The sequence below is a fragment of the Scomber japonicus genome, chromosome 12 (genome assembly GCF_027409825.1).
Source record: "Scomber japonicus isolate fScoJap1 chromosome 12, fScoJap1.pri, whole genome shotgun sequence".
In the NCBI taxonomy this organism is placed as follows: domain Eukaryota; kingdom Metazoa; phylum Chordata; class Actinopteri; order Scombriformes; family Scombridae; genus Scomber; species Scomber japonicus.
In genome coordinates, this window is record NC_070589.1 from 13937054 (window position 1) to 13961101 (window position 24048).

At 39.5% G+C, this 24048-nt stretch overlaps 3 protein-coding genes across 4 annotated transcripts; 1 reads left to right on the forward strand and 2 right to left on the reverse strand.

Annotated features, from left to right (window-relative positions):
- Positions 1–537: 537 nt before the first annotated feature.
- LOC128369610 (mitochondrial import inner membrane translocase subunit TIM44-like) lies at positions 538–8358 on the reverse strand. The gene is made up of 13 exons (XM_053330687.1): positions 8329–8358; positions 6189–6293; positions 5808–5972; positions 5620–5700; positions 5187–5336; positions 4520–4653; positions 4310–4395; positions 3989–4081; positions 3126–3250; positions 2067–2117; positions 1695–1784; positions 1430–1540; positions 538–1110 (listed from the first exon to the last, which is right to left on the reverse strand). Exons 1-13 carry the CDS (start codon positions 8356–8358, stop codon positions 991–993), a joined length of 1341 nt encoding a protein of 446 aa, XP_053186662.1. The 3' UTR covers positions 538–990.
- Positions 8359–9349: 991 nt separating this feature from the next.
- Positions 9350–14341, forward strand: LOC128368961 (ras-related protein Rab-11B). Its single transcript, XM_053329894.1, has 5 exons — positions 9350–9561; positions 11822–12017; positions 12543–12736; positions 13020–13100; positions 13630–14341. The coding sequence occupies exons 1-5, from the start codon at positions 9522–9524 to the stop codon at positions 13773–13775; spliced, it is 657 nt and encodes a 218-aa protein (XP_053185869.1). The 5' UTR covers positions 9350–9521; the 3' UTR covers positions 13776–14341.
- Positions 14342–16784: 2443 nt separating this feature from the next.
- Positions 16785–20902, reverse strand: LOC128368958 (E3 ubiquitin-protein ligase MARCHF2-like). 2 transcript variants are annotated; one of them, XM_053329889.1, is made up of 5 exons: positions 20639–20902; positions 18750–19014; positions 18441–18636; positions 17689–17898; positions 16785–16972 (listed from the first exon to the last, which is right to left on the reverse strand). In XM_053329889.1, exons 2-5 carry the CDS (start codon positions 18932–18934, stop codon positions 16817–16819), a joined length of 747 nt encoding a protein of 248 aa, XP_053185864.1. In that variant the 5' UTR covers positions 18935–19014; positions 20639–20902; the 3' UTR covers positions 16785–16816. The 2 variants fall into 2 exon arrangements, with proteins under 2 accessions (XP_053185864.1, XP_053185865.1); XM_053329890.1 differs by having other exon boundaries at positions 18750–19029.
- Between the last annotated feature and the right edge of the window lie 3146 nt (positions 20903–24048).

Sequence of the window (24048 nt, forward strand, 5' to 3'; positions counted from 1 at the left end):
TAAAGTCTAAATGGCTAATTAAATCTCTTCTTATATGTGCTTTTTTTGGTCATTTTAATAGCTATTATGAGCCTCCCCAGTGGTTTAGAGTCTGTGATGCTGACATTTAACTGTTGCATGCCATTCCCTCGCCTTTTCCTTTCATTTACATTCATCTGTATATACTTTTGCTGGCACACACAGTCTGCAATTAACATCTACACTGTTATACATTTGGGGCTGCATGTGGACATGGGCAGATGACAAAATTTACGCCACAAATTTAACATTTAAACTGAGGCCTGTGAACTTAAACCATCGGTATCTCTCATGATGTCACACTTGGCTGTGTTGGTTTGCTGCTGGCTGGCACCACCACAAATCTAACAAGTCTCCATTTCACTGCCTCAACTTTCATTTTCCGTTTACAGTATTTGACAAAAACAGTTGTGAGGCATTAAACTTGAGCTTCAGGCTTCATAACATCCATCTGAAGAGCAACAAGTGCCATCACACGGGCTATGTCCATTTTTTTCCCACCGCCGGTCTACCATGATCTTCTGGGATTTGGTCACCAAGGCTGGATGGACTTGTACCATCAGATGAAAGAAAAGAGGTGGAGGGGTGGGGGAGCGGGTGTAACGTTGCTTGCATCCTTTTCAGAAATAAAGTTTATGTTCAATATTCACAATCCTCTCAGTACCTGGAAACCCAAAAACTGAGCAAACCGGTGCAAGAGACAACACATATACGCGCAGTGGATGTTCACATTTCTACGAGTTTGTCAAATCTCCATGTTTTTACACATCGACACATGAATCCTGTGGGTGGCGATAGAGAAATGGTAGTGCGTGTACACAGGAGCATGGGTTTACTCTGCCCTCATTAAATATGTGTGTTTACGAGCGCCAGCACATGCAGGTTTTTTCAGGCACATCCTTGTTTTCTCCTGTCCGGTCTTCTCAGTTTGTGTGTCCAAGATGCACCTCTTAACCTGCGTTCCTCCTCCTTCTAGAGAACCTGCTCGGTGCTGGAGGCAGAGATGTCGAGGAGTCTCCAGGCTGCGTTAGGGTTCAGCTCCTCCTGGTCACGACACAATGCCCAAACATACATCATCCTCATCACCTTCTCCTGTTGAGGAGGGAGAGGAAGAGAGGGTCAGAGACAGTATGGAGACGTTGGACTTAAGTTGAAATTTCAGAGCAAAAGCATTGCCTCTCTGATTGATGATGGGGATGCATGATGCAGTTTGAAACCAAATACCAAATATCAACTTTAAAAAAAACAGTCCAGAGTCCTATTACTACATCAAACATTAATGTCAAAGTAAATAAGACAGATGCGAATGGAGCATGATCTAATTTTAGTCATTTGAGTTTTTTACTTCCCCTAACTGTCTCTGACTATATCAGATTCACTATACTGGAGCAATAATTATGAGTGTACAGACCGGATCTCCTTCCACTATGTCTCCTTTGGGGCTGCGGATCACCATGACGACTTGAGCTTGGAAGGTGATGATGAGCACAGGGCCCTGGTCCATCATCTTCCCCATCGCCAACTACAACAACGCAGAGCGAGGCAATGAACAAATGAAGTGAGAGAGAAGAAAACAAAGCTCAAAGCGAATTCACTTGCCCTTGAGGAACCTCGTTATTATCACTTCCTGCAGTAACCTGGTTTATTAAACGTTGACAAGTGACAAAAACACTTACGTCTATATTATCAATGTCAAGGATTTTGGATTGAAAGAGCAGCCCCAAAGCTCTGGCCTGCTGGATGGGGTGAGCCAGCTGACTGTATGTCTGAGGACAGAAACATAAAAACACACTCAGCATGAAACATTATGCTTTGCACACACTGTAAGCAAACCACACTGGACAGATTAACAGTGATTCTCTGTGAGGGTTTCTATTACTGAAAAGGTGATTGTTTGTTTGTAACTACATTGAAATATTGAGAGGGTGCATAAAACATGTTAAATATGTTAAAACATAGGGAGATGATGATGATGATAAGGTCTAAAGACAGAGTTTTATTTAAGGCTGATTACAAGGAAAACTTAAAGGCAGCAGTATGTAACTTACAGCTTCATAGCACCAGTCCTTTAGTACATCCAGCTCTCCACGGATCATAGCCTGTAGAAAAGACAATGATATTCACTATATTGAAGGCATATTTCATACTGTAAGTGAGCTTAGGCAGTAAAACTGATTTATATTAGTAAGTTATACTTATGACAGTGTATTCCAGTTAAATTCTGTGGCAACTTGTACTTCACATCAAACCTGGTCAGCGGCAGTTTTAAAAATGGAAACAACAGATGTTCACTCCATTAAACCATAATCAGAGTGATTACATGTCAACTGACTGCCATGCTCCATCCCTGGTTTTAAATCTACAGTGTGGGTATTTTGTCTCCTCCTTCTGGAAGTGCGAGTAATTACAAAAACACTGTTGTGCCTGCATAAAATGATCCCCCCTGCCACCCCAATCTCCTCCATCTCCAGGAGCGCTCTGATAAGGGCAGAAGGGAAAAAAAGTGCTGGAGTTGTCAGATAAGGTAATCATCTATGTGTAACCTATTTTCCACCACAATAATGTGTACCTTCAGGAATTCTGGTGCACCGGAACAGCAAAGTCACCACAGATATCAGATTTTAAATTTCTGTGTACTGTGAAATACAGAGATTTGTCTGTAAACTAATTTGGAAGGATTTGAATGTGATGGATGTCCATTTATATGTAAAAGTACCGCACTGAAGGTTTAAATAAAAGCAAATGTTACTTTTCTTCATTATTATTATCTTATATGCTGTCAGCTCTATACAATCAGCTCTAGTACTGACAAAACACATTGTTCTGAGTGTTTCCTGCCATCAGTCATTTGGATTATGTTTCATCTGCTCAGTTTTCTTTGAAAACTGACTTTATTAATCAAAACATAAGAAATCACATTCTGAACCTGATCTGAGTATAGAAATCACTATCTGTGAAGCAAGACCTTTATCACTAAGTCTTTCCCAAGCCTTTCCTTAGTTCCTTTCCTCATTTATTGAGCAGAAAATAGGAATGAAACAAGCAGAGTCAAGGTCAGAGAGAGAGAGAGAGAGAAAACAGAGAAAAGCTAAGAACAGTCTGTTCACCTCCAGTATATTTGGGATGATGTCCTTCTCACACTGTTTGAGAAAAGAGTCTTTGTCAAAGTTGGGGTCTGCCTTCACGATCTCCGTCAGAACCTCTGACATTTCCGTCTTAGAGAAAAGACCACCTGAAATAAAAAACAGCAGCAACAAGAAAGGGATCAGTCAGTACTAGGCATGGGATAATAATAATAATAATAATATAAAGATTTATATGTTGTGCTTCTTCAATATCTGCATTTATAAAAAAAAAAACAAAAAAAAAAACACGCTACACCCAAAACAACTTAGCAGACACACTGGTGGGTCAAAGCAGAGACTATCCAAGTGGATCAAAACACTAACACGACTGAGACCCTTCTCTACATTGAAGCAATGCTCTAAAGGACAAGTGTGTAGGATTTAGTGGCTTCTAGCAATGAGGTTGCAGATTGCAACAAACTGAATACTCCTCTCCATCGCCTTTCAATCGTTTAGGAAAACATACAGTGGCAAAGAAACATAAAAGACCCTCTCTAGAGCCAGTGTTTGTTTTGTCTGTTCTGGTGCAACATAGCAAGCTCACTCTAAAGTTACAAAAACATTATATTTCTTATTTTCATGTAATTACACACTTATAAAAACCTGCTCATGAACATTACAATCCATTTTTGCCAATAGATCCCCTTACATCTTATATAATAGTCCTTTAAATTGACTGCTGTATTTTGAACATGAGTAGGTATTACTGTTGTTGCTAAAACAGATAAACATGTCCATGTTCATCTATTCTGTTAAAACTTAATACTGAAATGGCCATTTTCACATATTGTTTGTAAGGAAACAACTCTGGCCAGTAAGAACTATGAGCTACAGCGGGGCATTACCTATGAGGTCAGTAACTTTGTCAGTCACAGCTCGGGATGCTCTGATAAGGGCATTGTCACTTTCATCATATTTCATCTTCATCTCAAAGAACCCTGCAAGAAACAAAAACAGGGAAAACACTGTGGTGAGGATAAAAAGTTTTTCAGTAATGATGGAGGACACATTTTAGACCTGTGATGGCACATAGACCACTGCCTAGATTTACACCTGAAGCCTGAATTGTGTTAAATTATGAAAATCCACTGTATCTGGTGCCACCTGCTGCCTCTGAAGGAAAATTACACACATCCATCCATTATAAATCCAGGGGATTTTCTTACTATTAAAAACAACATTTTTGTCCTTGAAGTCCTTCCACTGTTGGTACCACTTTGCATCCTTGTGGAGAACGACACCCATATCTTCCCTGAATCACAAAAATACAGTAAAATCAGAGATGTTTATAGCAATTGATGTTATGATGTCATGATGCTCCTTTAAGGCGGTATGGGTTAAAATATAAACAGATTTGAGCTCCAACAGTTACTCACTCATTGGCCTCGAACACTCTGGTGTCACTGTCTGCTCCTTTAGATGAGAAATCACTTCTCTTCCTCAGCTGAGGAGGAGCCCTGTAAGGGCCGGCATCACCAACATCTATCTCCTTCTTCATGGTCTCCACACTCTGCACAGATAACTCACTGATTTAGTAAAAGGTACATGTACAGCAGTCATACTGAGCTGCTCATCTCAGTACACAGTCTAACTTTTAACATATGTGAAACTCGAAATTCAGAAGAGTGAGTTTGACCCGAAAATCTTTAGCATTATGTTGGTTGTTGACTGTGTGACCATAGTAGTCAGGTCAGTCCAACTGTAGCTAGCAGTGATGGCGTGGTGAACCATCCCAGAGCTACTGTTTCAGAGAACCATGGCTTTGCAATAAACGCAACAATGAACAAAAAATGAATGGATGAAAACTCTAAATCACCATGTTATCTTTATGTCTCTGAAATCAGCTACATCAAACATGCCAACAGCATCACTCAAATATAAACAATAAAATGTCATTTACATGAATATAAATTAAGCATTAACGGTCTAGTCTTAACAATTAAACACATCCTCACAATGCTTGAGTCAAAGTGCTCGAGTTTAAGCAACGCTGACATAAGAGTTATGATCACCAGCTTTAGCCAGAAAGTTTTCCCCTCTAACCTGTGAGATGGCCTTGAATGCACTGGTCTTGCCCAGTTTTTCTCCCCCCTTGGAGACAGATTCAGCTGAGTGCATGGCTGTCTTGGCTGCCTCCTCCACACCTTCCTTGATCTTCTTACCAATGTCGGTACGAGTCATCTCCTCCAGACCCTATGGCAAGAGTGCAAAAACACACAAACACAAGAAATAGATGGAATCACTTCGTTAATTGGGGTAATTTTAAAATGACACTTTTTGAGATGTGATGTATTTTTCAAGGTACACAAAAATATCAAATATGTATAGCTGTATAATAGCATCATGAGGAAAAACCTTTATTTCAAACTGTGAAACTATGTCAAAGATACGATAAATCTAGTATGCTAGTATGTGTGGATTCTGAGCAACCAAGCCAGTGTGTTTGGATGAGTGTACTTTATAGGTGGTTCTGTACCTCCTTCATAGTCTCTGACAGGGAGCCGAAAGTCTTCTTGAACACCTCTGAGGTCTTCACCGTCTCTGCCTCAATAGTTTTCTAATGAAGGAAAAAAAATAAACTAACATTGTAAAGCAAATAGTGGTTGATACAGAAAAAATTACAAAAAAACTATTAAAACACAATGAAATAAATCATTTTCTTACATATTTCCGGCGTGCCTGTTGGAGGGCATCGGACTCCTCAAGCTTCTTGGCCTCCTCTCTGAACTTCTTTATGTTATCTTTCATCTCCTGATTCTTACTGAACTCCTGACGGAGGTTATCCACAAACTCTCCCAGGAAACCTTTACGCCCTGAGGCATATCGCACCTAATGAAATAAACATATAACATGTAGCATAAGAGTCCAAGAAAGAAAGTAAGAAGTGGACCAAGCAGTCTGCTGACACAAACTAGTAAAAACAGCCTTTAACTTTCTAAATTAAATCAATTCTTTTGAAATGACAAAATCATTTTTCTTTTTCATGCTATCAACAGTGAGTACATGAGCTTCATCTGGAGATGAGTGGGAGCTGTCAGAGTGTACCTGCACAGCAGCTGCTGGGCTCCTCTGTAACCTGTAGGCATCTCCTCTCCACACAGAGGAGACCAGACACCGGGAGCTGAGGGCCAAGGCACGTCTGCCAACCAGCTGTAATGAAGAGAAACTTTCTATAAGTTAAAAACATCAACTCCCCCAACATTGGTGTGGATGGAGAATAAATGGTAGCTGATGAAACATGTCACCTACCAATAAGCTATAATTAAAAATAATGACATAGGAATAACAACATAGGAAAAGAAGAGTAATTTTGTTGTCTGCATATCTAGATGGGTGACAAATTAAAAGACAACCCAATATAAATTGTCTTAATAAGGTTTTTGGCTAACATGAAACACTTCTCTGCTCCATGACATAGATTCTACAAGTCTGTTGAACACAATTCTTCCAAAAGATAGTCCCTCATTTGGTAGTTTGTCGATGGTGGTGAAGCACACTCTCTAACATATCCCTCCCAAATCTCCCACCGAAATCAGGGGTCTGCGACAGCCACAGTATATAATTTTCAAACTCATTAAAGCAATAAGTGACCTCTTGTGCTCTATGAATAGCCACATTTTCATCCTAAAAGAAACCACTCCCATCAGGTCAGAAATACTTCATCACAAGAGAGACATAACAATGTGGGGCAGGAAAATGCCACTCAGAGCTGCACTGTCAGGGTCAAGCATTCATGTCTTTGATAGAGAGATTGATAGGCTAATTTCCCTTTGGGATTAATAAAGTAAAGTGTTACAGCAACCACAAGACATAAATCAAAATACTTAAACAGTAAGGCAGGTAAAAGAAACAAATACAATTTAAGTTATGTACAAAGAGTTAATTGACTGAATTAAATATAGCATTATATAAAAAAGAGAATACTAACTTTAGCCACTGTAACTAGTAAAACCCTCACCATTTAAAGCCTTTAAAACTGAACAAGCTATATAGTAATTATGAAAGGGAAATTTTCTGCAATATTTCCACCACTAATGTTTTCAACACACTTCTAAAAAATGTGAATCATCAGAGGCCCCACAATACAATATTATGACGATACTTGAGACATGATATGATTGTGAGTATTTTGATAACATATTATGATTTATTACCTTTTTACAACTACAAATCGCTAAAGGAAAACTTTGTTAACATCCATTTTTCCCCTGTATTCATCTCAACGAAGTCATTTTTACTGTAGCAAAATGGGCAGACAGACTGACTAGTACTGTCATGTTGCACACACCTGACAAACTGAACTGTTTGTATTATAATATGTTCTGCAGAGTTAAACTTCACTGAGTACAAACATGTGTGGGCTAGTGCACTATTACAGGTATCTTGAACAATTAAATATGTACAAAAAGTTCATGCAGCCCCTTCAGCAACTGGGGGCAAGTGAAAATAAATGACTGTTAAATTTGAATAACGTTTAATATTAGAATACTACATTATGACAGCTGTGGTTGCATAAACTGTATAATACAGGTCTGTCAGTGAAGCAGTAACACCACACAATGAACCCCTTCATATAGTTTATCCTCTAGCGTCACATATTTTGAAAGTAGGTATTTATAACTAGGAGCCCATTTAAATACAATGGCAGCAGCATGTTTGATCTGCTATCAAAATGAATTCAATATGACAAAATAGGCCTGTGACCAAAGAAAGCGTTTACGAGCAGCTAGCTAAAACTCTTGAATCTGACGGGTCACGTAATTTAGTGTTACACAATATTACGTGACATTATTGGGGTTACCATTAACAGCTAGGTGTTGTATAATAACTGCTCATTGTAACGTTGCTTCAGACTCCCATTTAAACAGAATAATACCATATAATACATGTCTTTAGGTCACATATGCTATGCAGACATATCAGTACACACACATTTAAAATGAAATGTTTACTTAAGACGTTGACAGTTAACATGCAGACCACCGCACGCCTGATGCAACACGGCCTGTCTCTAATGACCGACGTCTGGCTCTCTCGCTGCATTAAAATAATCCCGCTCTGTAATCATTTCCACATAACTGGACATGCACAGACGAACACCGAAGCCGCGTACGCTTATTAATGTTCATAAATATTCCGCCGGAGACCTAAGAGCTGTAATGAAGGACATGAATGAGTGTCTCACCTCGTAGCACCGACACACGGAGGCTGCCATCTTGATCTTGAAATGCGCGGAGCTGCACGTGCTTCCTTGCTGCAGCAGCTGACCTTCCGATAAGCCAATAGGAGCCGAGTTCGTCCTTAACGGGGCGGGGCCAAGTGACAGCACTACTTTAAAGGGAAAAGTTACCCCAAAGTGTAGATAGATAGATACTGTAGCTATTATATAGCCTAATGGGCATTTATACAGCATTTACGGACATTTTTATTGACTAAATCATTGATCGATTCATTGAGAAAGCAATTGGCGGATTAATCTATAAGGGAAAATAATCATTAGTTGCACGCCCATAAAAAGTTTTTTATGGAAAAATGCGGCAACCATAAAAATGAGCAAATGATTGCTGATTTATTTGTTTATTTGTTTTGAAATGTGCAAGGATGACAAAATGTATTACATATGCCTGCTGTAGGTTTTCCAAAACAAAGAGTACATCCACTTCCCACTTACACTCATTGTAATAATCCCAAACATAGACAAAAGAAAGTTTAATATTAATTTACAACTATAACCACAGCCAAAAACTGCTTCTCGCAAGTCAGCAACCCTCTGATTACATTAACCTCTGCCTAATTGACAGCAGCACAAATCTCCCAAGTGGTGGAGGTTTACCAAACAAAAGAATAATCATTTAAGGCAGAGCATATTTTTATATCTTAAAGCATGTCTTGAGGGGATCTTTAATTTTTTACATGGCGTGAATTTTTCTTGATGTCTCCTATTTTAAATATATTTAAAATAATAATTTCACACATGCACCATAAAATGTAAACAGCTGAATACTTTGGCAGGTTTTGTTCCTGTAAAAGTGAACTTTAATGATAATGTTAATGCTCTTTGTGTCCAGGCCTTGTTATTCTCTCCATGTGTCAGCCTGTGCTCTCCGGGTGAGTGCTCAGCGTCTGTCGGCATGCGGGTAAAGCGCGCCCCCTTGAGGCAGCTATGTAAATTACAGGGACTCCTCCCCTCCCTCTGCAGAGTTGGGAGCTCTCCCTTTCTGCAGCCAGCTCGCCTTGACAGCCGACACTGGCGCAGAGTCTCAGCACAAACCTAAAAAGCTATACCATAATTTTTCTGGTTTACAACGATAATTCACACCTGTGCTACTTTTCACACATCTTCTTCCGGAGACAAGCGTCGGAGCGGCCTCGTCTAGAATGGGGAACCGAGACGATGAATACGATTTCTTGTTCAAAGGTAAAAAAAAAAAAAAAAAAAAAAAAGATGACTGCATTCCCCCTGTGCACAGGCTCACACCGACAAAGCTATGCTCTATAAATGCCTGTAAATGTCTGTCTGTGTGTTTTCTCTGTCCAGATGTGAGTTTTCTAAGCAATCGAGCACATGTTTTTCATGAAAACTGCCTGAATGCTTGTCGGTTGGTGTTATTACAACATAACGCTGTCACTGTAACACTACAACGCCTGCAGCTATATTTATAGGTAGCTATAGGATGCAACACCCTATCCGTGCTCGGCCTTTTTTTTTCTTTTTTTTTAATTGAACTTTGATCAACTCATAGAGTAGTATTGTTGGTCTGATCCAGCGGTTTCCACATCTATTCAATGACATTTAATGTTTTCTGCTGATCAGTCCACCTTATGGGTGATTAAAGCCAGGCCTATTAGCCCTTACATCTGCTGATCAATAAGCTTCATCCTCAGACACTCCAGCCAGTAGTTATTGACATTGAAAATGCAGCAACCTGTATTGTGGTGTTTTACAGCGTTATTATGACAGTCAGAGGGCCTTGTCTCCGAGACTCAGGTCCTTGTTTATCTTTAGTGCTCAGTCTGATCCAGAATGCCTTCCTTTGATCGTGATATCAGCTCCTGTGTGGCACATTAACATCCTGGGCCTGTAAAAGCCAAAAGGCCATTTAGATGTAACAAAGTATCCTCTGTGGGATGAATAGGGCATCTGCCGGAGGCGAGGGCTCTCTCTCTCTCTCTCTCTCTCTCTCTCTCTCTCTCTCTCCCTCTGTCTCTCTCCCTCCCTCTCTCTCTGGCTCTCTCTGCCCGAGCCATCATCCCTGTACCCGGCCCGAAACAGGAAGGGCAAGGCGGCCTGAAAGTGTCGATTCAGGTTTTGATGAAGCATGTTATCAGCTTCCTGCAGCCCGGACCAGCACGATGTCGGCAGGGCCAAAGTTCGGCTCTATTTCCTTTGTCTAGGGAAGCGAAAACAAGAAGGCTCCACCTCTGCTGCTGCTTCTGCTCAGCTGTGAACAGCAGCCACCTCAGGCCGGTCCTGACACCAGCTAAAACCCAATCCAGGAGCCCGATCAATCACTTTCCTCTAATGACTCATTTACCACAGCTTAAGACCATTCTACAGGGCCTATTAATAACCAGTGTGTGCTCAGTTTTGACTGTAGATGTGATTCAGAACCAAAATACCAAATCTGGTCCAGTGACTTGTGGTTCACTTATGGGATGTTTTTCTTCTACTATCATCATTATGAAATCCTCACATTACTCACATCAAGGATCCAAACAGGACTTTCTTACTGACATCTCTTGAATCTCTGACGAAAGTTTTATAAATGATTGTTGGTAAATAACATCAGGTGAAAGGAGAAGACAGTATCTGTGTGGTTTCAGGAAGATGTTATTTCAGTGGGTCATTTATTGAAATATCACCAGCCTCAGGGTGGTCTTGATCTGTGAAAGGTCAAGCTTAAACACTGCTAAAGATGCAGGGAGGAAAGTGAACCCCTCATTTATTTGGTTAGTCATATTCAGTAAATAACACTTTTTTCAGCTGGGCTAGACTTTTATCATTTTTGGTTTGTGGATCCCCAAAGGGAAGCCTCTCCACCTTGAATATCAGATAAACAGTGTCTCTGCTATCATTTACATTCATACTTTGTTTTTAGCATTACCGTAATCAATTGTCTCATGTTCATGTACACACACAAACAAAAAGAGATCCACACAGTGAGGTATACTTCAGATTTATTGTAAAACTGGGAAAACTGGTAACTGGATTAGGTTAATTATCAGATATGATCAAAAAGAAAAGATGTACAGTATCAGATTACAGTTCATCATACGTTTGGTTCAGAATCTGTTAAACAAAGCTGTGTTTGCAGAGCTTTTTTTGTCACTATGTTGTAATCCTCTGCTTTTGTCTTTTTGATAAATAGGGAAAAAAAAGACTTGAAATGAACAGAAAACACACAGATGTTCCATTCTAAAATCTGAAAAAAGTTCAAGTGTATAATAAACTCTAAATAGAAATGTAAGATAGATTTTCAGGCCCTGGGGTTTGCTGAAATCAACAGTTAAAGGCACTTCTTTATGCAATATCATCATTTCTTGACTCTATTAATACTTGGCCCATCCTCTCATCCTCCCATCACATATACAGCATCTACACACACACACACACACACACACACACACACATACACTTGTCTAATATCTTATCCTCCCTCTTTTTCTCTCCACTACAGTCGTGTTAATTGGGGACTCGGGTGTAGGAAAGAGCAACCTGCTCTCTCGATTCACACGGAATGAGTTCAACCTAGAGAGTAAGAGCACTATCGGGGTGGAGTTTGCCACACGCAGCATCCAGGTGGACGGCAAGACGATAAAGGCTCAGATCTGGGATACAGCAGGACAGGAGCGCTACAGAGCCATCACCTCGGCGTGAGTCCATGTCTGTGCAGAGCAGATAGTTCTGATACCCAAAACGCCTCAGTGTGGGGAAACACTCCTGCAGTGAAGTTTTAATTGACACTCTATCCAGTTAAAAAAGTACACAGGCTTCTGATCAATGAATAGAATAGGCACTGCTGAAGGAGACTGAAGATAGAGGTTTAAATCTTCTTGAGTTAGACACTGAAAGCCCACTCAGTGTAGTATAGTGTACATGAGTACATCTGAAAACATACAGTAGCAGTCAGAAGACACATTTTCTCGTTCAAGGGAATATGAAGGTGTGTCCAAACTTTTGATCTTTACAGTAAATATAAGCTTTGTTAGTCAGTATTATTTCAGAAAGTAAAGTTTGACTTTTTTTTAAAATTGCACCTGGAGCTAAATTTAAGACCAACTAAAAGGGAAAAAGTCAAATATGGACCCACAAAGATAGATGCAAAGATAGATAGACTTTTCCTACTCTGCTGTGACTAGGCCTGTTCTCACCTGGAAAAATGTCTTTGAAATTGGCAGATACTACAGAGGGGCAGTGGGGGCGCTCTTAGTATACGACATAGCGAAGCACCTGACCTATGAGAACGTGGAGCGCTGGCTGAAGGAGCTGAGGGACCATGCTGACAACAACATTGTCATCATGCTGGTTGGCAACAAAAGCGACCTGCGCCACCTGCGGGCCGTGCCCACAGACGAGGCCCGGGCCTTCGCAGGTACTGGAACTCACAGAGAGAGACACAAAGACAGCTAAATACTGTAGTACAGGCAGGATTTTACAGACAGTCTAGACATGTCTGACAATGGGACCAAGGACCAACCAAGTTCTTCATCATAAATTATCATTAGACCGTCATAAAACCCATATCTGTACTGTGTTTGTTTCTCTTAAACTGGCAAGAAAAGAAGGTTTAAAACATAACTACTTGTTTCTCCTGTTGCCAGAAGAACAGTTAGCTTTTATTGCTGCTAAATGTGTTTTTTCCTTTTATCCCACAGAGAAGAACAATCTGTCATTCATAGAAACATCAGCCTTGGACTCTACAAATGTTGAAGAAGCCTTCAAGAACATCCTTACAGGTATGCTTGTTGTGAGCAGAGGTGGGACATCAGAGTAAAGTTGTTGATATTATACTTCAGGAATAAGAAATTAAATTATTAAAAATCTACTCAGACACAATAATCCCCAAATCTTGGTCTGATAACGTACTGATACTGTGTGGAAGATTTCAAAAGGGTTACAAAGATGAATGACAGAAACTATTTGCAACAGACAAAAAATGGTCATTTCTAGGAACTATACAGTTGAACTTTACTTGTTTAACTTCCTCTTACTGTGGGAAGTGGTTTTTATTGGTCTTTTGATCTGTCCCGTGTAAAATTGCAAATGAAGTATCAATTCGTAGGCTAAATCAGCCCCGTCTCCATCTCTGGTTTTCAGTATCATTGTTTGGATGTACTGGTTTGCCAACACACCATCGTTTTTTTTTCAGTTCTTGGTATTTAATGTTATTAGAAAGGTAATCTTGTAAAGTAATCTTTGCCAGCCACAACAACAAGAGAGTTGTGGAAAATGGCTTATTTGTTCCTCTCATCTCCTCTAAAACAGAAATCTACCGCATCGTATCGCAGAAACAGATTGCTGAGCGGTCTGCCCATGATGAGTCCCCAGGAAACAACGTGGTGGACATCAGCGTGCCACCCACCACGGACGGCCAAAGGGGGAACAAACTGCAGTGCTGTCAGAACCTGTAACCCATGGCAACCGCCCTCCTCACCTGGGTCGATTATTAATTGAAATCTTCGGTGTTGGTATGCTTCCATCTGCCTGGGGGTGCAACGTTGCCTGAATCTGCACTTTTTAGATCAACCGAATTGTTTCCATTATGCCACAAAAGATCAATCCCAGAAAGACGCGTTTGGATGGATTTCAAATTATAATCTGACCCAGGTTCAGTCTGCTACATTCTAGTGCAAAAACAGGACTGATGGTACCGCACGAGTAGCTACCACAGTTACCCCACGGTGTAGTGTAGCAGAATAGCTTTGCCTGAGACCTTGTAAGCCTAGATATCCCCCTGATAGACGATTGTTGCCACATGTTGGAGGCCTGGGTTTGAATCCTGCCTGTTTCAGCAGTACCAGCAGTCCTGTTTTTGGGCTCCACTCCTCCCTGTTCAGTCATCATCTCAAAAGTGGTTGTGACGCTGCTGATGCTTATTTCATTTTTATGTAAAATATATTCTTTTTTTTTTTTGTTTGATTTTGATAGCTTGTCTGCTCACATACATTATATTAATGCCATGAAATTAAATTTTACAATATTATGTTGCGGTGTCCTTTTTTTCTTGTAGCGAAACACAAAATAACATACCTGCACATTGATCATACCACTGGAGAAAAATAGAAAGCAGAAGATTTACATTAGTGGATGCTCTTCAGTGATTCCTGAATCCCATGCTCCGACCTCTGGGTCAGGTCAGACTGCGGTGGCGGTGCAGTGAAGATGTCATAGTCATAGTTTACACTGTGAGTCAGAAGATTCAATGGAAATGTTGACACCAAGAACATAAAATGGGCATGACCCCACTCACAGTGATTGACAGTCAGTGGTGGAGGAAGCATTCAGATCCTTTACTCAAGTAAAAGTACAGCTATACAACAATGTTGAAATACTCAACAAAATGAAATTGAAATGTAAAAGTAGTTTTTCTGCAGGTAAATGACTCACACTTGATGATTGATACTGATGCATCAACGTGCAAGCAGAATTCTACTATTGTAGCTGGTTTAGGTGGATATAGTTTTAACTTTTACATACAGTTATGTTGCCTAATCCATTGGCTCACCCATTGAAAGGATCACAAGGTAAATGTTTGGGGCATTCATAATATGATAAAGGGGATCAGAAAGCATAAAAAAAAATTCTATTATTCAAATATGTATTAATTTTTTCAGGACTTTTCTTCAGTCGTTCATTTATTGGGAACATTAGATCATTTTACCTGTTTGAGATGTGGAAGTACTACAAAGAAGGGACTATAGCACGTTGTCTTCACTTGCTCATAAAGATACTTTTATACAACATTTTGCTCAAAGACCTTCTTCAGGTGTATCATCTATAATCTTTGACCGAAACATGGTATGACTTAAAGTCTGGTAATTGATCACATGAAGACAGTGTGCAGATGTCCCTTCTTTTTAGAACGTACCTGTCTCAAAGGTAACTCAGGTAAACATGTTTACTGAGAAAGTAACTCTCCTGTGTAAGAAAAATCTTAAACTGTCAAGTAATAGCTGTTAAATAAATCTAGTGGAGTAAACAGCACAATGTTTGCCTCTGACATGTAGTGGAGTGGAAGTATAAAGTAACATAATGTTGGTTACTCAGGTAAATCATAAGCACCTCAAATATGTACAGTACTTGAGTAAATGTACTTAGTTACATTCCACCACAGTTGATAATTATATTTCCAAATACATGGAGTTAACCACGAACAGAATACAGAGTTGGGGGGGGAAAAAACATGAATACCCAAAACCAGCAGATAAGTCATGTTTCACATTGACTGAGTCCAGGAGTCCCTTGTGTTTTATTGCACAATAACCCAACTTTCCAGGGGATGCAGCAGGAAGACTACAATAACACAAAATACTTTGTTTAGCATATGCTGCATACATTGATTGACATCTCAAAACTTGACACGTCTCTTTTGCACCTTTACTGAGTACCAGCCTGTCCTGATACATTTCTGTGTTTTTTATATAGGACAAAAGTCAGTAACCTCACTATTTAGAACACTGTTTTTCTTCTATTTAAAATTGCATCTCTTGTGATGTAGGACATTATCACTAAGTCATTGCTAGGCAGCTCAATTAATGAATGGTGCATTTACAAGTGGAGCAGAGCCGTTGCTTAATGCACTTTTATGACAATAGTAGAAACTTCACCCAATTAGAATGTAAACACTTCAACACCTTTGATAGTATTTTCTTATACATTACTGCACTGCCGTTTCACGGATGCAGTTACTGTTCTTCCATATACTACAATCTTCACTGACCCCATGACAAGTGTGATATACATGTGATGCCTTGACAGTTGTCAAAACAGGAAAATGACTTAATTGTCATTGTCCAGACAGCAATGATAAAGCTTTACCCAGAAAATTTCAAAGGGTTTAGATTATAGACAAGAATGTAGGCATGAGCGACTGTTTCCCTCTACTCATCAAGAAGGAATATTCACAGATAGACTTTGTCAATCTTTTTTTTTTTAAGATTATTATCCTCCGCCGGGCTAATGGCTGCCCATTGTTCAAAAACAGCTAAATACATTGTGAAGGGGCATCGGGGAGAATTATAGGTAGTGAATATGTCTCATATTATACTGTAGTAGCATGCTGAATCAGTTATATCCTGCTACATTAGCTTGTGTCTTAGTATTTCATAAGTTTGTGTCACGGACATACAGTTGGGCTGGTTAGTGCATTATCCATGGTTTCGTCGTCCACATCCCAGCACTGGATGCCCATTGACAACGGTGTAGCAACATCAACTGTGATTCTGGAATGAGTTCTTCCCAAAACCACATCTGTGGTCGGTCAATACCGTCGTAGTTTACATCAAGTGCTTCAATAAAAGAAAAAGAAAAAAAAAACAGAGGGAGGAGGTAGCTCTCCCCTCTCAGAATGGTCCATATGAAGTGCAAAAGTTCATTAATATGATTAATTTTGTTTTTAGAGAGTGCTTCAGTGGGCTTTATTTTAAATATTCCTCTTGCCACTGTGTTGCACTCATACAATGGTCTCGTCAGTCATTTTCTTGGTCGACTTGGTCGGCACAGAACGCTGGGTGGTGTGTGCTCCTTTCATGTCAGGCATGAGCAGGCGCACTTTCTGATTGGTCCTCCTCCACTCCGAGTACAACTGACAGTGATACCGAAATGACACCTGAGATTGAATGGAAGACGGGGTAGGGGGCAAGACACATGAGGTGACAAGGGAGGAAAAAATGACATCAATAAAACTGACATCAAGATATTCGAGACATAGTAGTACGGATGCAGAACAGGAATGTTATGCTGACTGAAGCTGTAACTGCTGTAGGATACTCTTTCACAATTTGTCATTTTTAAATCATTCCTTTGCTGCTGACAGGATTAGGTTTCAGATTCATAATACATCCTATTCTTTAAGAATATTACACTTTTAAGTATGATCTGTGAGGGTAAAAAGCAGAGTAAAGCTATTGTTACTCAGTTAAATAAATTAAGAGAATCAGTACATACATGTGTGTATGTATTCATTTTATGGCCAACTTAAAAGCAAATGGTGAAGGCTATGTTCTTGAAAATATCAAGTTACACATACCCTCACATCTCTCTCCTTTGACTTTGTTCAAGGTCATTAAAACCAGAAAAAATACCTATTTCAACAATAATCAAAGGGAAATCATATTTCTGTTGTTTTGTTTTGTATTGTGCCTGTACCAGTTTACAATTGTTTTCCACATCTACCTGAGACACCAGGATATTATAAACAGGCTAACTTGAGGGTGTAAAGAAGACAAAAGGGATAAACTAACAGTACATCTCAACAGTAACACAGAAACATATATGTTTCCCCTCACAGTTACAGGAGACTAAAGTAAATAATGCACTAGCTACCAGTGTCCAGAGGATGTAGATCGTGAAGAGGGCGATGGTGAGCGCTATGAGGCCAACAGCCTCCAGTCTGCTCTTCAGTTGCAGGTGGTCCTGGGCCCCCCTCAGACACAGCCACCCAGAGATGGCTGCCAGGGGTGTGATGAGAAGGAAGCAGGCCATGTCACACAGCAGCGTGCGCTTCTCACTGCGGGGGCCGGGGTCCTTCAGCCACTGAGCAAAAAAAAAAATGTTCACTGGTTAACTGTCACATTTTTTTTTGTGTCAATAATCATTTCTGCCTTGTAAGTAGTTCCTCAGTTACACTCGGACTGTTGCAATATGATTTCAAAATTCATAACATCCATGAACACAAATGCAATTCAATTTTATATCATCTTAGCCAGTGTTACTTTGATTGACTGATGCATCCTTAGCTTGCAGGTGTGATTACTACAAAATACTGCCGTCTAAAAAGAGAGTCTAGAAAATTGTCAATTTCAGTTGAATACCTTAAATACAGCTTGAGAAACGCCACAAATGCTACTTAAAACCAGTCCTATGAATAGAGGGTGCTTGCTACAAGGACAGGCAACCATCTCATCTCTATGCGCATGTCACCTCAAATCCTGAAGATGCCCTCTGTTGGCACATTATCTACAAGATTAAAATTTCACAGAATCCCATCTTTTTTTGTACAAAACCAAACCAAAAACAGTCAACACAATCAGTCTCTGTTATTTTCACCCATGTACTGGATCCTTACACTAACTAACCTGTGTGAGGGGTTGTGGCCGCCGTTCGATGGTGAACTCTGTGTGACAGAGTTCACAGTAGCTGGTGTTGGAGGAGGACAGCCACTTCTCCAAGCAGCTCTTGTGCACTTTACCCAGTGTGCCAGTGCAGTCGCAGGGTGAGAGCAGTGTCTCCCCTCCAGCTCCCTCGTGGCAAATCCGACACATCCCTACATCACTGTGGTAAGCGAGACAGCAGAGCAGGTAAGAGAACAGTGGGATGATTAACCAAAGTACAGTGTAATTATGGTATATCCATGAGGTCCCCATGTGAGCTCGTCCCTTGCTTACCTCTGCAAGCTCACCGCTTTAACAACGGTGGAGAGTGGGCGGCCGTCTTTAGCGGTAACCTTGGCAATGTACTGGGCCTGCGCAGTGGAATCAGACTCCTCTGAATCCTTAGAGGCATCAGATTCAGCGTTCCCCGAGTAATCACAAAGAGAACCAGGTAGGTGGCAGCACCCTGATGAAGACATGGCTCTGTTGAGGGTGACGAAGATGATGACTTCAAAAGGAGGTCTGATGTTCTTGTCTTCTCCTCTCCTTCTCTGTCAGACTGCAGAGCAAACACCTGATGAATGGTGAGCAGGAGAACAAGCATGGGTGTCTCCAAATGTGACTACACTTACTTAGTATTGCAATAAGTGCAAATTGATATAATTCTTGCGAGCATCTGTGAAATTAACATCTTATGCACCCACCACATAGTTTTACATGCATATTCAGACATGCATAATACATTCTATTTTTCTGCAATATGAACATACTTTATAACCTTGAATTGCGCTTTGTTTCAGATGCAGCCATACACTTAAGATCTTTTATGTTTTTTTCTGGTGTTCTGTCAGTTTTTTACACTGACTGGTCCTGAAGAACCTTACCTTATTTTAACTATATTTTTATATCTGAAATGACAAAGTTAAACTTGAAACTGAACTTCAACAGTGCTCAGCATTGCTCTGTTGATACAAGGAAGGATGACAGCTTATACTGTTTGCCAAATTCCAGATGTGGAGGTTTCCAAAGATACAGTATAAACAGATACTTAACACTATGGGTAAGCATGTATATGTGCAGAAGACAGCTTTTAAAATTATGCAGTGGTGGCACTAAAAAAAATGTATCTGCTAAAAATAATGAATACATTCAGTGTGTGATACAGTGACAAGCAAACGTAGAATGTCTGCATTAATTCATGAGCTGTGTGAAAATGTATTTGGAGTTCCTCTCCATTAAAAAAATCTATTTCTCTTATTGTTACTGTAGTTTAATGTTGGATGTGATGCTGTGATACTTCACTGTACAGAATGATATATAGCAGAGTTTAACACTAGAAGGCTGTTTTAACATTTATCTGCTGAAAGAGGAAAGTTTCTCTGAAATGGACATCTAGGAGACATCTTGTGTCCAGCAGTTTAATTTCTGATATGTAATATATTTGCATTTGTATAGATTTTGAACTTTGAAGGATATAGAGATATGAGGGAGTAGATGTCATTTTGATGATTTTAATGTAGTAATTCCCCTATGTGTTCTTGGTAAAAAAAACATATCAGACACAAATTATTATTCCAAGCAAAGTAAGTTTACATGTGTTAATCATAGGTTTCAATACATGTTTGTAGGGGATCTTTACAGGTAAAATTTAGTTATTTTGAACTGTTGTGGTCCTGTCAACAACAGTCCCTGCAACCTGATAACGTTACTATCAACAACAACTCCTTTTACAGATAAAACACTATGACAACACGTAAGTATGGGAAATATTTTGTGTATTCACATGAAGCAAAATAAAACAATGCTTCCTGCAATCTAACAATGCATTTTTTAAATCAGGTGTCACTAATGTCAAAATATCACATGCCAACATCTGACGTTAACCGATAATGTTAGAGCACTGCAAATTCACATTAGACATTTAGATAATTAACAGTTAATTACAGATAAGAAGACGCAGGTGTATTGACAGTGCTCATTTGGGAACGATATGGATTTACATGACTGACAAAGTGCCGTTTAATGTGCAAACCACCGACAAAAGGCTACATTTTCCTCACTGTAAGAAAACCGTATCGGGTAGCTAAAACAGCGGTCAGCCGATAAGCTGATATGACATGTTTATATATGTATATATTTTAAACCAGGTAAACAAGGTTTTAAAAAATGTTAAATTTACTCACCCACGGCCTCTCTTTTCTCGCTTGGCCTTGGCCCTGCGTTAAAACCAGACACAGGCTAGCTGAGCTAACTGGACAGCCCTAGCTACAAATTATGACATTGACATCTAACCAAAAGCTGATGATACGAGGGGAGACAAAAGACGAGCACATGCACTGTGACCTCTCCATGGCCTTGTAGTATATCTCACTCGGGTGGTTTTGTTTGAAAAGGTGCGGGGGAGGGGGGGAAAGCAGCGGCTGTTTCTCCCTGGATTACTTGACACAGCTAACGCGGCTAACTGGCTAGCAACGGGCAAGCCTACCTCAGCATCCCTCAGCTGTGCGCGGGTCATGTGACACAACGCTGCCTTCAAAGTCATCGGTGATATTGAAAAAATGAACACATTAAACAAATTAAGCTGCGAGCAAATGCGACTAGTGTTCATGTAAGAACGAGTGGTGATTTTTCAGTTTATGTCAGTATTGCCAGAATGTGATGTTAGAGGTGGTCAGTAAACATAAGTTTGTAAAAATAAAAATAAAAAGTTGATGATAAAAATGGTGCAAAATGGTGGTCCAATGATTTCATTTACACATCTGAAACAAGAGCTCATAAGCATTAAGTACCCTAAATCAAAATAACAATAAAAAACTACCAGTCTTATGTACAATCTACTCCTAACGTGTTGGTGTCTTTGATCAATGCCGCAGATACCACTTTCCGACCGTATATCACTGCAGTTTACAACGAGACTTGAATGCAGCGCACATAAAAAACAATACCAACAAAACGTATAGTCCTGCTTGTTTGGATACACTGTGTTCATTACATGTTTGAATTTCTTCTCCCTGTCAATACTGGTTTGATTTAAACAAGAAAACGACTATTATCTTCCACCGAGAAAACATCTGGCGTAAACTCATTTTAAATAAAACCGCTAGGTGTCAGTATTTAGTCAACCCTCTTAGTGTGTAATGGTCTATATTTTAATAACAGTGGGTCCAAAAATTAGACCTTCATTGGTGCAAAACAGGAGTTTTTTGTTTGTTTGTTTTTTGCCACCATATTGTAATGCTGCTTACATGATTGCAAATGTAATATCAGTACAATTATGATTCCACACTGACAGGATCATTCCACCTGTGTAATGAATGGTTTGACTTTTGATACTTTAGGTTCTGCTGATAATCTGTACAGTTTTACACAAGTAAAAATAATGGATATGACAACTTCTTACACCACTGTCACCTAATACAGATATAATTGCTTGTCTTGCTGACTCTCATCATTTTCTGTACTTTGGCTAGAGTAGCTGATGCAAAGGTACACGCAACAAAAGAGAGAAAAATAGGTCACTGGTTTGGAAACAAAGCATTCAGACTTATCATAGTGAATGAAAGTCTCAGCTGCTCTGATTTGATTCTTCCAGAAATCTATTGATACTTAAGTGTTGGCAGAATAGGGTTTGTTAAAGGGGTTATAACAGAGTCCTTTTGCAAAGTGCTACTATTTTTAATGTCCAGTAGCTCCACTGGTTAAAGCTGTATAGCTGACACTGTGCTGCTACCATATACGTTATCCTACTGTACAAACACAAGTGATGATTAGCAAAAATAAGAAATCTCAAATACTTGTTTTGTATTGACTTTCTGAATGAGTTGCACTTTTGTTGAGTCACTGAAATTAGAAGCATGTTTTGATGAGCTATAGGTCAATGACTTTTCAGCATTTCTATTTTTACCAACAGTCATGCAAAAGTAAACAGCAGACAAAAGCAAACACTTTACAAAGTCCCCCTGACCTTGCTCAAGACCAATTGTTGCAATGGTAAGCCAGATCTAGCTGAATTTTATTCTGCATTCTTTAGAAACATTAAACATCAAGGGACTTTAAACGATTATGAAATGTAAACCTTTGTTAAATCTAAAATGTCAATTTTCTGCAGCCTAAAATAGCAACCCCCAATATAATTTTCAACCTTTAGTTACCTATATCTATCTATTTCTGTCATATTGTCCTCCTGCCTGACCCTCACACATGCCTCCTCCTCTTTATTCCCTTTGAACCCAAACACTGATAAAGAAGAGGTCCACTCATGGTGAGTGTGATCTGAGCACATTACTGAGAAGAGGGCTCATCACACACACATAAACACACACACACACACACACACACACACACACACACACACACACACACACACACACACACACACACACAGATACCTCACAGTGTGTTTCTCATTAGTTATCCTACTGGTTATGTTTGATCAAAGTCCAACAGGAATCATGAGACACTACCTCGTCGCATATGTGGAATATCATGAGACATGCGTTAGTGGACTTTAACATGGACAGACACACTAATGCACATGCGAGGCATTTACACAATTATTAAACATTCACGTTTAGGCAGTTAATTAACTTAATAAATTATGATAATCATAATCTCAAAATCTAAGGACATTTTTGTTGACATGTAGAGATTCAGTATGAACTAATGCTGATTTTGTCCCAACATTACTTCACATTGTTGAGCTTCTTCGTCAGTATGTCATGATTCTAGCCTGGCCTGCACTGACCTGACTCAGTCTATGGTGAAACCTTCTGCACATGTAGGCTACAGTAATGAAAATAAATAACATATAGCACATTATCACTTTAGTTCATGTTTATTTGCTTTTCTCTCCTTTCAGCTGCAATGTTGGGCACAGAAACTCTCTTGGTTGTGCATTGTGACTTTATTGAGTGTTTTCATTACTGTCAGATAACAAAGACTCCAGGAGGTCTGCACCTGGTTTAGAAATAGTCCAGCACAGTAAAACCACAAAAATTGGTCAATTCCTGAGTTTTAAAGGATTGATTTTGTTACTTTCAGACAGAGCCAGGCTCGCTGTTTCCATGTTTCCAGTCTTTGTGCTTAGAATCGCTAACTGGCTGAAGTTTCATAATGGACTAATAAGAGGGATATTGATATTCTCATCTAACTCTTGGAAAGAAAGAAAGTGCCAAAACTATTTCTTTAATCTTAAACATCTTTGTTAGATGCACAGACAGACAGACAACATGTTTTATTTTTTATTTTTTATTTAAAGGCAAGGCAAGGCAGTTTTATTTATATAGCGCATTTCATACACAATGGCAACTCAATGTGCTTTACATAAAACAGAAAAACATGTAATTTGAGAAACATTAAAACATACAATTAACCCCCCTCCCCCCACACTAATAATAAAAACAAAGTAAATAATAAAAACATTTGTATAGCATTTAACCATGATGTATTGGTCACAATACAACAAGTTTTGAGATGGGTGATGTTGTGTTGATGTGTGATGTTGATAATGTGAAGTGGCAGACACACACACACAATGCCTCAATACATATTCTGGATGCCTACATAATTTATCTCAGGTTCTACAGACATAAAG

Bases quoted from the DNA above. Each gene is read 5' to 3' on its own strand.
- LOC128368961 (XM_053329894.1), top strand. From the start codon at position 9,522: ATGGGGAACCGAGACGATGAATACGATTTCTTGTTCAAAG. The intron at 9,562-11,821 runs GTAAAAAAAAAA...TCTCCACTACAG, and splicing joins ATACGATTTCTTGTTCAAAG to TCGTGTTAATTGGGGACTCG. The intron at 13,101-13,629 runs GTATGCTTGTTG...CCTCTAAAACAG, and splicing joins CTTCAAGAACATCCTTACAG to AAATCTACCGCATCGTATCG.
- LOC128368958 (XM_053329889.1), bottom strand. From the start codon at position 18,934: ATGTCTTCATCAGGGTGCTGCCACCTACCTGGTTCTCTTTGTGATTAC. The intron at 18,637-18,749 runs GTAAGCAAGGGA...CGCTTACCACAG, and splicing joins AAAGCGGTGAGCTTGCAGAG to TGATGTAGGGATGTGTCGGA. The intron at 17,899-18,440 runs GTTAGTTAGTGT...TTTTTTGCTCAG, and splicing joins GGCCACAACCCCTCACACAG to TGGCTGAAGGACCCCGGCCC.
- LOC128369610 (XM_053330687.1), bottom strand. From the start codon at position 8,358: ATGGCAGCCTCCGTGTGTCGGTGCTACGAG. The intron at 4,396-4,519 runs GTGAGTAACTGT...TTTGTGATTCAG, and splicing joins AGAGTGTTCGAGGCCAATGA to GGAAGATATGGGTGTCGTTC. The intron at 1,541-1,694 runs GTAAGTGTTTTT...GCGTTGTTGTAG, and splicing joins TTGACATTGATAATATAGAC to TTGGCGATGGGGAAGATGAT.